The sequence below is a fragment of the Palaemon carinicauda genome, chromosome 8 (assembly GCF_036898095.1).
Source record: "Palaemon carinicauda isolate YSFRI2023 chromosome 8, ASM3689809v2, whole genome shotgun sequence".
Taxonomy (NCBI): domain Eukaryota; kingdom Metazoa; phylum Arthropoda; class Malacostraca; order Decapoda; family Palaemonidae; genus Palaemon; species Palaemon carinicauda.
Genome location: NC_090732.1, coordinates 154,071,363 through 154,084,594, shown reverse-complemented (window position 1 = coordinate 154,084,594; position 13,232 = coordinate 154,071,363). Strand labels below are relative to the sequence as shown.

General features: G+C 30.3%; 1 protein-coding gene across 2 annotated transcripts in view; it reads right to left on the bottom strand.

The window, feature by feature from the left end:
• Positions 1-7,313: 7,313 nt before the first annotated feature.
• LOC137646037 (uncharacterized) overlaps positions 7,314-13,232 on the bottom strand; it is an 86,122-nt gene continuing 80,203 nt past the window's right edge. Inside the window, exon 5 of one of the 2 annotated variants that reach the window (XM_068379177.1) lies at positions 7,314-11,221. In XM_068379177.1, coding sequence (XP_068235278.1) covers positions 11,209-11,221 — 13 coding nt within the window. In that variant the 3' untranslated portion in view covers positions 7,314-11,208. The other variant, XM_068379176.1, reaches the window with a different exon arrangement.

Sequence of the window (13,232 nt, the reverse complement as noted above, 5' to 3'; positions counted from 1 at the left end):
TGACAGCGTCTTAACGCTTGTCTTCACCCCTGACGTAACTAGGATCAGGGTTGCCAGGTTTTCTAAATGAAAAAAGGCCAACTTCTAATCAACAGAAGATTTAAAAGGCCATCCCAGTAGTAGAAAAGGGCCAAATATATAGTATTTAAGAACCACCTTTTTTCATATTACTAAAGGCCAACCAAATTAAAATAAAAAGGCCAAATTTGAGGTTTTGTGGCCTGAAAAAGGCCAAACTGGCAACCCTGACAAGGATGACAAAACAACGAAGTAGGCATTCCGAGTTGATGGTCTGCTTTAGTGTCCTTGTTTAATTAGTGGCGCCATCTACATTTAAACACCAAAACTAGTCGTATTTGATGACTTTTGTCATTGCCTTGGTGTTCATACTGCCGACTCCCACACTCTGATGGAGGTGGGATGCCAATGGAAGAGAGAGATGGGTCATTAAATTTTCTAGAATTAAAATAGTATATATCCTCATAAAATTCTAGACTCAACAAGCCAAGATTAATGCTCCAAAAACATCTCAAAATACACTGAAATGTAGGACTCAACATTATCTTTCTAAAGATATTTGAAATGCAGGACTTAAGATAATCTCAAAATGATATCTTTTTTTTTATTAGCTATTTATATAAACTCGACACCATATAAACAGTTGTGTAAATAAATAGACAAGTAGAGTTTTTTTTTTTAACTAAGAAAATTATAGATTAACAGAACTAAAAAAAAACTTAATAAACCACATCGCCAGCAGCCACCATGGGACCTAGAAACCCAAAATCTCAATAACTAAACCGGGATTCTTCAAAAAAAAAAAAAATTAACAAACACTGACTTGGTAGGCCTACACCAATGATGTGTTGCTGAAACTTTCCATAGAAAGATTTCTGTAAAAAAATAAGAGATGTGTGTATATATATATATATATATATATATATATATATATATATATATATATATATATATATATATATATATATATATATATATATGTGTGTGTGTGTGTGTGTGTGTGTGTGTGTGTGTACCAGTCCCGAGTATTATAAAGTTTAACCAAATCTCAAAACACCAAACAGGTGTGGCTGCAGTAGAAAAATATTTTTTTAAGGATTCTTATTTACTTGGAATATACTTCTTCAAAAACTCATAGCTGGGCAAATTCAATAGGATAAAGATGCTGAAAATATTTTCGATTGATTTTTATATAATTCTTCAAGATTTTCTTTTCAATGAAGCTTGTATATCAACATACAAAATTTTAACAAATTTGGGTTGAACAGTAAAACAGTATAAGTAGGCCCATGGGTTCATCGGGTCTGACCAGTCTAATATTGGAATATTGCAATATAAATATATTGAATCATGTAGCCTACAACAGGTACATATAATTTGCAAATAAGAACATGAAAGAGAAAAAGGTTAATAAAATTCTGGATAAACAGGAATGTTATATTTTGGTTAAGGCTTTCAGAAAAGCCCCTTGAAGGCGAGGATACATATATCACATGTTGGGGGTTTTCGTCTCTGCTCACCTAACCACCCTTGGACCAATCCAGTGTACTTAATATTTGTAAATGTTAACCTCTTCCTCTAACCCCTTTCATTTAGAGCCTTTCTTTCTTATACAAATAATATTACTTTAGTCAGAGGTGTCTAAAATTAGTTTACTGCAAGTTCAATTATTTTCAGTTATTTCCTCCTTTCATTTCGTTCACAACAATAACATATAGTACACTATATTAATTGATTAAAAAAATTAGATTATTCTGTAATTGACGTGTAATGTATTATAGAATTCTTTCATATATAATTCATGGGGAATTTGAGTTGAAATCCACCTTTCGTTGATAATGGAGTAAATTTTGGCAACTTGTTTGCAGCAAACCAGTTTTCTAGACAATAAAAAAATGTTCAACGGAAATTATAGATACAATGCATATGGATGTACCATTATTTTATAGAACTATAAGAATACTAGTATTGTACATAATGTAATTACAAAAGCATAAATACAAAATTACCAGCCAGAAGATAGACTATTATGTGGTACTGATAAAATATAGCCTATGTAACCGACTCAATTTAGTTTTTATTTCTTTTTTCTATGGCATCAAAATGTTACTTTCAGTCTAGCAGGTTTATTTCTCTGGTGAACTAGTTTGCATAAGAGATTACTTTAAAGTGGTGAATAAATAGGTAAACGATTATGCAGGCAAATAAGAAAATAAGGCTAATACACAGTTGTTTAAATAAATAGACAAATTATTGGTAATAATCAAAATCTGAGAGCTAATGCATAATGTTAAAATAATACATTTTAATGATGATTATTATTTTTATCATAATTACTGTATTAGTATTGTTCTATTAGTTCTTAGCTAACTTTCTAACCTCCCTTGTAACGAATGTTTTATAGAGTTTCATAGAAAAAAGAATATCGTACAAAGAACCATTCTGTAGTCTGCTGACAATGCTTGATAAACCTGGCACTCTCATAAACTCGTGAATCTATTTTCCATGAATACCTTGTTTTGAATAAATAAAGTCCCCACACGTTTAATAAAAGTATACAGTTCATTTGACTGATACGTTTTCCATCATAAGGCAGTGATGACTTGAGATCTCTTTTCATACTATTAGGCGATCCAAATTGTAAAAAAAAAAAAAAAAAAAAAAAAAAAAAAAAAAAAAAAAAAAAAAAAAAAAAAAAAAAAAAAAAAACATTAACAAGTTTATGACATAACTTTAGCTATATATTTAGTATCTTAAGTTCAGATTAACAATTTTAACTGAAACTATGACTACATTAAGGGCCCCGCCAGGAACATATATTTTCCTGTTATCTAGATAACATAAATTTAACTCTGTTCTTCAATATTTCAGAGTCTAATCTATTCTACTATCTATTACCATCAAAGGGTCCCCCCTCTATTTATACGAGCAACAATTCTCACTAACATTATCCATTTAAATTTTCCTAAATACTTTTGTGAATTATGAGTAAAATGTACATGGCCTGAATTTTGGATTTCATTTTATTCTTCCTACTGTTTTTGTAATGTTTAAATTCATATTCATATTTTATCTTGAATAATTCCAACTTATCATTAAAGAAATAATTTAGATAAATACCTAACTATGCTGCATCAATTTCATTTCATTCCGAATAATATAAGGTACAGTATATTACAATACTGAGCAATTACGTATGCCATAATTTACTTTATCACACAAAACTATTCTATCTTGTCTATGTTTTGGTAATTATTTAAAACCAAATTCTTTACTATAAATTTACTTTACAAATTAATTCCCAACTACTGTTGTTCTACTTATAGTGTATGCTGAACTTTAGCTTCCAGTTTTACATACATAAGTCATCCGTATAATCATTTAAAAAGAAGAGTACTCCATTGGCTGATAAACCGTCAATTTCACTTAAAAACTTTACTCTTTCTAAAATTTGAATGAATATTAAATCCTTAAACCACGAAAAAAAAAAATATCACAACTGTGACTTTGGGAACTCAAAATGTTCATATTGTATATCTTTCCTGGTTATCTTTAAGCTGATGACATAAAGAAAAAAATAATAACATTAATAGCAATAGAAATTTAACAGTAAAAATAATCATAATAATAATGATAATGATAATAATAATAGTAATAATAATAATAATAATATTAATAATAATAATAATAATAATTATTGTTATCAATATTATTATTATTATTATTACTATCATTATTATCATTATTATTGGTTGCTGTTGTTGTTGTTGTTGGACTACATAATGCTTGTATCCATCTAATGGTTTATGCAAAAAGAAACTTTGGTGGGGGGGGGTGGAAATTGAAGTACTGTATGGAGAAAATGTGAAAGTTTAACAAAGAAAATTCAAGAAAACAAACAAATGTAATTTCCTCACAATAAACACTCCCGTCAGCTCTCACAACAATTAAAAAGAAAAAAAAACAGTACAGTATTTTAGTTGGTAAAAATAAAGTGAGAACAAGAGGCATTGATTTTGAAACCCACTGTGGTCCGTGGGGTGGTGAGGAGAGGCCTAAAGACATTCAGCAGAATGATGGTGGAGGATAGAATCAGACAGACAGTGCACTGATATATTCCACATCACTAGATCACGTCTAATGATTTGCAATTACACTGGACGACGATTTTTTCTCTTTTGCAAACCATCACTGATTTTGAATTCTGAAAAGATCTGTTGAATGATAGAAACTAATTTGAAGAAAAGAGTAATGTTTAAAATTCATATACTTTTTGATGATTTATTAGCAGTTAAAGAGATTTCCTCAAAATCGATGATGGTTCTAAAATCTTACAGAAGTTGTACATTAATTCACCTCTAACAAACATTTGTATTATATTTGTTTTGATACTGACATATGGAGATTTCACACCTGGAGTCTTAAATTGGTCAGGCTAAAGCACCACTCCATCAAGCAATGAAAGGATATATGTTATATATATATCTATATATATACTGTATATAGTACATATATACTCTTTCTTAAGTCCACAGTGCATACCTAGCTGTATGATCACCCTTTATACTATATAGAGTTAAAGAAAAAAAAACAGCTTGAATAATTCTTGTTGTGATTTGATATCCTGTCAGCTAATAAGCAAAGGACACAGTACTGTACTTCATTTTTTACAGTTATACTTTCATGCTACCTTTGGTCACTGTAACTACATCATTAGATTACCTGGATGCAAAGAGATTTGTTCATTTAGTCCGACATTATTGTCTGTTAAGATAAGAAAAATATTGATCTGTAGAGCTTAGATATTACATTCTGGCTGTTTCTATATAAGTACATTCTTTATTTCATAATCATTTAAATAGATTTTTCCTCTTTCCTGGAATGGTATACTGTACTATTTAAAACTTGCATTACAACTCTACTGACATCTTAATAACTACAAGCACCATTGACACCTTATTAATTTCAACACTTCAGTTTAGAATATTCTGTTTTCATCACTTCATTTCACTTTGTCTTTTTTAATTCCTGTGCATTATGCTTACAAAACCTTATCAGTTTCTCCAGATGTCTACATCAAACCTTTACATAAAATCCAGGTTTTGTTTTTACAAAACATTTATAACAATAACAACCAATACATTTTTCCAGTCACAGAACATTTATCTCCATTTAAAATTGCATTGATTATAAATCTTATTTTACCCCTGATTCTACTATTCTTTGAATATATCAGCCTTGTATCATAGTGGATAACAATGTATAGACTACAATGCATTCTTCAACTGCCTTTATCTCAGCCTGACCACAAAATGGGGAAAGACTGTGGCTTTTCAAAAAAGCCAAATGAAATACAAAAGAAAGGACACTGGTATGATAATGAGACATGCTTTATCTCGATTCTTAATTATTTCTTTGCTTTCTATGCTATTAGGTAACTGAATTTTTACAGTAAAATATATTAAAGTACAGCTGTTCAGTTTATAAGGTGCAGAAAACGCCAGTGCTAAGTGAATAACATTTCAACAACGATAAACAAGGCCACCTAAAATACTGATATACTGTATAAACTTTTGTCTCCTGAATGCTACGCCAAACTGAAGCTCCACTAAAATTAAATAGAAGAGAAGTTATCACTACAAAAATAAACTAAAATCAGCTGCCTGATAAGAATATATGCATGGAAGACAATGCTCTGGGACAAATAAAATCTGACAGTGGCTTTCAAAGGTTGAGTCTTACACATACCTTGCATTTTGTACTCTAAATATTCTCTCTTAAAGAAAGCAAAATTCAGTCTGTTTTGTGGTGTTCCAACATCGTGCTTTAGATTGGGAAGTAAAAGGTAAACAAGGTATGAGTTGTATTGCATTGCATTACGAGAAAAAAATACAATACTGTACATACATGATCTGAAACATGGACGCAAAATACAGCATAAGAGTAGAAAAGGTCAATTTAAATTCAGATTTATGATCCAAATAAAAACTAGAGCAGGTGCAGTACTATAGCCATTCTTGTAAATCCTTTTTTGATTTATGATTGTTTTTCAACTTTAGTATTATTTTCTTTAAACGGCGTATCATTTTCTTTAAACTACGTATTATTTTCTTTAAACGGCGTATTATTTTCTTTAAACGGCGTATTATTTTCTTTAAACGGCATCAAATCACCATCCATTCATTTCCATAGAAGTGAAAGAAATCACACAGGTGTGGTGAGGCATTACCGCCATATCTAATTCTAAATTTTGACATCAAGAGAAGCTAAATTTCTTTGGAGATCTTTAGTTGCACCTTTATAGAATAGATAATTCTAATCTCCCCTAATAAAAGTTGTATGAAAATGGTAAATACTGTGACCTACACACTTTTATCTTATGTCACTCTTTTAGTTGACTTTCATGACAAATTGTGATTATTACTATTAAAAATACTTCTACACACTGTTTCAATTTTTATTAATGCAGTATATGGTAAGAAATCATGCGTTCTCTTTAAACTGTACTAAAATTTGTCTTGTATCTTATAATATCATCAATATAATAATTAGGAAATTCACTCATCACATAAAAGATTTACCCATTTCTTAAAACCTTTTCTTTTTATACAACCAAGATTAACTTTTTTGATACAGTTGAGAGAGAGAGAGAGAGAGAGAGAGAGAGAGAGAGAGGAGAGAGAGAGAGAGAGAGATTGAATTGAATTGAATTGAATATAGGATTTAGGCATTAAGCCAAGCACTTGGGAGAGAGAGAGAGAGAGAGAGAGAGAGAGAGAGAGAGAGAGAGAGAGAGAGAGAGAGAGAGAGAGAGAGAAGTACAATCTCTCGAAACAGGAGCTCAGAAAAAAAATATTTCTATATATAAACATCTTTCCATATTATTTTCTACTAAGCTTCAAAGTACTTCAGCATCTTTATTTTAAGAATCATAACAGGAGTTAATATAAAAATAAGAGTAATATCATCAACTGTTCGGCATGAGAATGTAAGACTGTACAGTAATAACAAGATTTGTGCTCAATAAATCTTACAAACTGACCCACTAAAAACCAGAAAAAGAATAAAAAGATAACATCATGATATTAGCATGATAGAAAAAAAAAATCTCTTTAAGACCACTGCCCAACATGATATGAGCTGATTTTCCATGAAAGAACAAGAGAAAAAATAAAAACAGGTTCAGCTTGGAAAGCAATCTCAGAGATGTTATGTGGTGAAAGGGAGTTTGTTTCAAGTATGTCAGAGACTCAAGATATCTCAGGCTAGATTCTTGAAATGCTTTACAAAAAAAAAAAAAAAAAAAAAAAAAAAAAAAAAAAACCAAGATCATAAGACTGAGATTTTTAACAATACAAAAACTAATTTTCATACTGTAAGAATACTTGTATATTTTACTGTAATGCTGTGATGAATTATTCATGATTGCTTACAAAAAAAATTGCTATATAAATGTGATCTTTCAAAAACAATATACAAAAGTTGATGAATCTAGCCCGAGATCAGAAAGAACACTGGAAGACTATCATATGTCATGAAAGATTTTATGCATAGACATGCTGATTGCAAATAATTGTAAGACTATCCTACCGAATACTTGAAATTAAGTATAAGCATTAATAAAATATACCAACATTTGGAGACAATACTGTAATATAATAAAAGAATTATGAAAATCTTCATCATAATCTCAGATAACAATACCAACATTTGGAGACAATACTGTAATATAATAAAAGAATTATGAAAATCTTTATCATAATCTCAGATAACAATATGGACAAAATTGTTTAATATGATTCACAAAAAAATCTAATTCTGCTTTAAACATGAGTTAGCATCGATTTTTTAATAAATCTTATCCCTAACATGCAATGAAAATAAGTTTGATAGATCTAAGAACGTATCAAGCCAATATTAACAGTGTTTTTCTTATATCGTCAGGCTATTACTTTTACCATATCATTGCAAAAGTGTAAAAATATGGTTTTATGTTCACTGTAAAACCTACTTTCAAGTTATCTCTAGGCTTTGAAACAATGTGGGATACATTGCTTTACTACAATTTTTCAGACAATATGTGAATTCACGTCAAAATACAGGAAATTATCCTGTTTTACCAGGTGACCTTTTCAGCTTTCATGTATAAATGTACCCACCATCCACAAAATAGAGCAAAACTGGCTCTCATACGAGATACTTTTTCAATTTTTTGGAGTAAAAATGTACAAAACACACAACAACAATGCAATACAGTTGGAGATAACGACATACCGGTAGTTATTGTATATAATGATCACTCAAGAGGGGTGAAATGCCAAAGTATCCCATCTCTTTATACAGTACACTATAAGGAAGTAGTAAAAAACTTAAGAGGATTTTAAAATTATTAAGTAAAAAATTAACATTACTGATCCTAACGTGAAGAGGGATAATTTATCTATGCTGATTTGCCTTGTGATTATAAACTGGATCCTTCAAATATCTATTCTCTTACCGTCTTGAAGGGAAATCTTTTTCCACTTAATAAAACACTTTTTTGAAAATTCATTTTATAACACAGATGAAATGTGCTTCAACAATCTTTGTAAACAAGTTGTAAATTCTAATATATTTCTATTGTTCTTACATTTGTGCATGTCTCACCATAAAAAAAATCTTACTGGTACTTCAATACGCACTAAAGAGACCTTCAGTTACATCATGTAAGGCCATTGCACACAATGAAATGCATTTCACGTGAGAAGTAATCCGTCTGATCACTCAAATTGAATGTGTACCAATATCAGTCTTCTAATAGAGTTTGCATGACAATGAGTATCAAGACAGAAAATCAATGTAACTTTTATAGACATTCTCTGTGTTCCGAAGCTCATGATAGATCATTGCTGCAGTGACTTTAAGCATAAAGCATTTTTCGTTAATACATTGGTAATAGATTTTAAAACCGGGACTTTTTTTATATAATGCTAATACAATATATTTAATTGATAAACCAGGCACCATACTTGAATAAGAGTAAAATAGCTGCAATACATACATTTTTAGCTAAAGGTTTCTTTCATTTAAACCATGATGGAAAAATCATTGAAAAAATTACATCTTAAACCCACTGAAAATTTTACAACATTTTCCAGACTAAAATCATTGTTACTTCAGATCATAAGGACCAAGTGTCAGAAAAATTACTAATGCAAAAATGCTTGTGGCATATTTCAAAAAAGGAAAGTTATTCTGTACCATATATTTGGTCAGTTTGTATAATTAATCATTTAAATTGCAAAAAACAAATCTTTATGACATATTTCTGTAACCAGATACTGATTAGACTCTCAGAACCACCAACTTGATTTGAAAAATCATTGCAAAAAGTTTAACATTACTGGACGTTTATCATTCAATCTAACTATGAGTCATTAAATGAGATTCCAAACGTTAGGGCACTGACTGCCACAAGTAACATCATTTTCTCTATACAGTTCAAGTATTGCACCTTGAAAGTTAATGCTATGCTTCCTATTAATTAGCATTTGAATTCCTATGCAAAGACACCAAGATTTGGACCCTATGTCATTAAAACTTCACTCCAAATGATACGGTCATCTTAAAATGTCTATCAAATAGTTTCTGTCAGTTGGCAACACTGACATTTGATATATATCAAGCAAACTAAAATGGGTAAACAAATATTGTACATCCTTATGTGATCATCTTAAATCCAATCTCTATTACTAACATTTAACAATAAGTACACTATGTATTTCAGAGCTCCCTAAGACTCCTATCAAATTAATCATTTGAGAAAGGGACACTCTTCATGGCCCTATGACTTTTGGTCTCATTAAAAAGTACCCCTCGACAATAATATCCCCTAATGCCTATTAGCCAATGGAAAATGCAGTAAGCAGATATTCTGAACTTACCTTAGTCTTCAGTGTTGAGAGATAAGTTAAAGGCTGTTTATTCAAACCTGCAAGTTAGAAAACAAGCCACATGTAGACAGATAGTGCCTACCAAAACCCTTATCTGAATAGACTATAGCTAAACACATCACATAATAATGACTATTCTACACTCATGTTTATTTTCATCTACACATGTTCCTACTTTATACATTTACGGTTTATTATATGCAACGCTAATAAATATGGATATGTTTCAGGGTTTGAATATCACTTATCTGAGTACATGTTTGAACCCTGGTACCCATGTCACAAAAAGGAGATAGAAATACAAAAAAAAAAAAAAAAAAAAAAAACAGACATTAAAATACAATTACAATCGCACATATAACATTCAAGAAGTTTGCACTGCATTTATGCTAGAGAATATCGGTTGTGCTTTAAAATCGAATACTGTGAGATTGTACTTGCAATGGAATAGATCACTATCAATTACCCAGTAGGCACAATAGTTACTTTTAATACTGATGTCATCCAAAAGAGAAAGTTAAACAAAGTCCATTTAAAGTTAGGAAAAAGCAAGAGCTCAATCATTATAATTGTAAAATTAGAAGCTACAGTTCTTTATATAATTTTGATCAAACACTGTTGACCATCAACATGCAACCAATATCAACAATTTAGAATTATGTATTCTTTATAAGAGAACATGTAATAGGAGTGTTTCCAAGTTTCAAACTTGTTTCACATAACACTAATCAATACTTCTTTAGATAGAATAAGATAATCTTGTATACCTTAATGACCTTTAATTTTTATCCTCTTTGGTTATACATAATGGGATCTAATGTTCACATTCCCCCAATGAGTTGACCAAAAATATACCTGGGTATTTTCACTTAGACACAAATCAAATTCTATTTATTTTTCTTTGACACTTACTTTTTTTCAGTAGAGTGCATAGAATGGAGAAAACTGTCATATATCACCGTTTGAAGTTTTAGTAGAAATTCATCATTACATAAAAGTTAATAAAGTAATGTACAGTATAATTTTACAAATTATAAATAAAAACATGAGTTTGTTGAGTTCACTAATTAAAGGTCATTTTACTCTTGCTGTAGAGCAACTTGGAGACAGGGCGAGAACCTAGTGAGTCACATCCGGCTTCTTTGGTTTGGCCAAAGTGCTTTTATTTTAACATTCAAGGTCTCTCACCTCAGCAGAAACAAAAGCAAGAAGAAGAGCTTAGAAGGAAGGAGCGGTGGGCGGCAGCCTGTACGAGCCACTACACAGCATCACTGATTGGGTAAAAAGACAAGTTTAGAAGAAGAGAAGAAGACAACAGTCAGGAAAAAATCATATATAATAAGAAAATCAAAATATTTGTTTTGAATGATAGCAACCATTGCAGTCTGTGTGAGATATGAAGTATAATATAATCAGCCTGATCTATTTACAGTACTGTAGTTCGTATACCCTGCATTTGCATTTAGGGTTAGCTAATATAAACACAGGCATGCAAAATTTACTCTTTATAATTATATCAAACCATAAAGTAATATCATTTGCTTTTGATTTTCATTTATTTAATGAAGCTGTCAAAAAGTTCTGTATAATGTATGAATCATCTGTTGAGATGAAGACATTAGAATTGTAATGGAGTAAGGTTGTCCTATGAATTATTCTCTGTTTCTTCTACTAACTGCTGTCAGTCACATACATGCTTCAAGTGATGAGTGAACCTGAAAAAATAAAACAGATTGTAGCTCTAAGTTCAAAGTTCCTCATGCAATAGTGGAGAAAAGGATTGCCATAGTTGCTACCCTACCCTGTCCTAAGAGGATGTTTTGAGACAATGCATTCAGAGGCAGATGGTGTACCTATATATTGTACACTCATCATAGACTGCATATGCATGATTAAAGATACAATACAAAAATGTATATGACAGATGACGATGTTGGACATACAGTATTATGATAACATGCAAATCATTACTCACTGATGAGGTTTAACTTCCAAAGAATCCAAGACCACCACCACTTTAGCTTCTCCAATTCACATAGTTTCTCAAACGTAAGGCACTACAGCCCACACTGCTCTTTTCAGGGCCTCTTGGCTCTGAAACTAATTTTCAGTTTATTCCTACCTGAAATCCTGGAGGTATCCACTTAGTATGACAATTCTATTTGGTGCATATGTATTCACTCAACAGACTTCATATCACATATGTGAATGAGCGACTTCTAAGTTATGGACAAACATGATTTTATCCAGAAGTCCTAGAAAATATAATGAGCCGAATTTTTTTAGGAAATGTCTTACCTGCCTTAGAAGTACTTATTCAAACTAATGGTCTTCTGTTGGTGTGCTCTCAAACTTTAAAAAAATGAATGGCCAGTGTTCACTGAAGTACAAAAATTTAATACATCACTAACACATACACATTATTACACACACACTCACATATACACCTAAGACACATTAACCTATAATCACCACACTCACCAAAGTACATTAACAACTCTTCAGCTCAAGTAACAGCATTGTAATTAACTTGAAAATTATACCCAGTAAAGTATAATAAGGTTAACAACATATTTTCTAAAACTACAGCCATAAATATCAGGTTAATATATACCTTATTTGTATACAGAACTAATGTGTATTTCAATCATTTATAACATACTGTATATATACACAATATACATATACTGTATATACATACACACATACACACACACACACATATATATATATATATATATATATATATATATATATATATATATATATATATATATATATATATATATACTGTATATATATATATATATAATATATATATATATATATATATATATATATATATATATATATAAAATATATATATATATATATATATATATTATATATATATATATATATATATATATATATATATATATATATATATATATATATATATATATTGTATATATACAGTTAGAGAACACAGAGAAATGAAAAACCCAAAACTGAGCCTTTCAGCCATGAAAGAAAAGAAAAAAGTAACCGTATTCATAGTTCTATAAGTCCTAACACACTAAATCCTTCAGAAGCATATAATACCAAATAGGGAAAACAAAAATCTTATTATAAAAGCTCTTAACATTCCTATACCTGGTATTAATCGCAACTTACTCTCTCTTCTAGTACAACTCTGCATTCTACAATGTATCTAGTCTCATAAAATCTAAACCTTAAGAGGCCCTTTCTGATAAATAAACTTCGCCTTCCCAGCCGCTCGTATCTTACATTTGCCAGGCA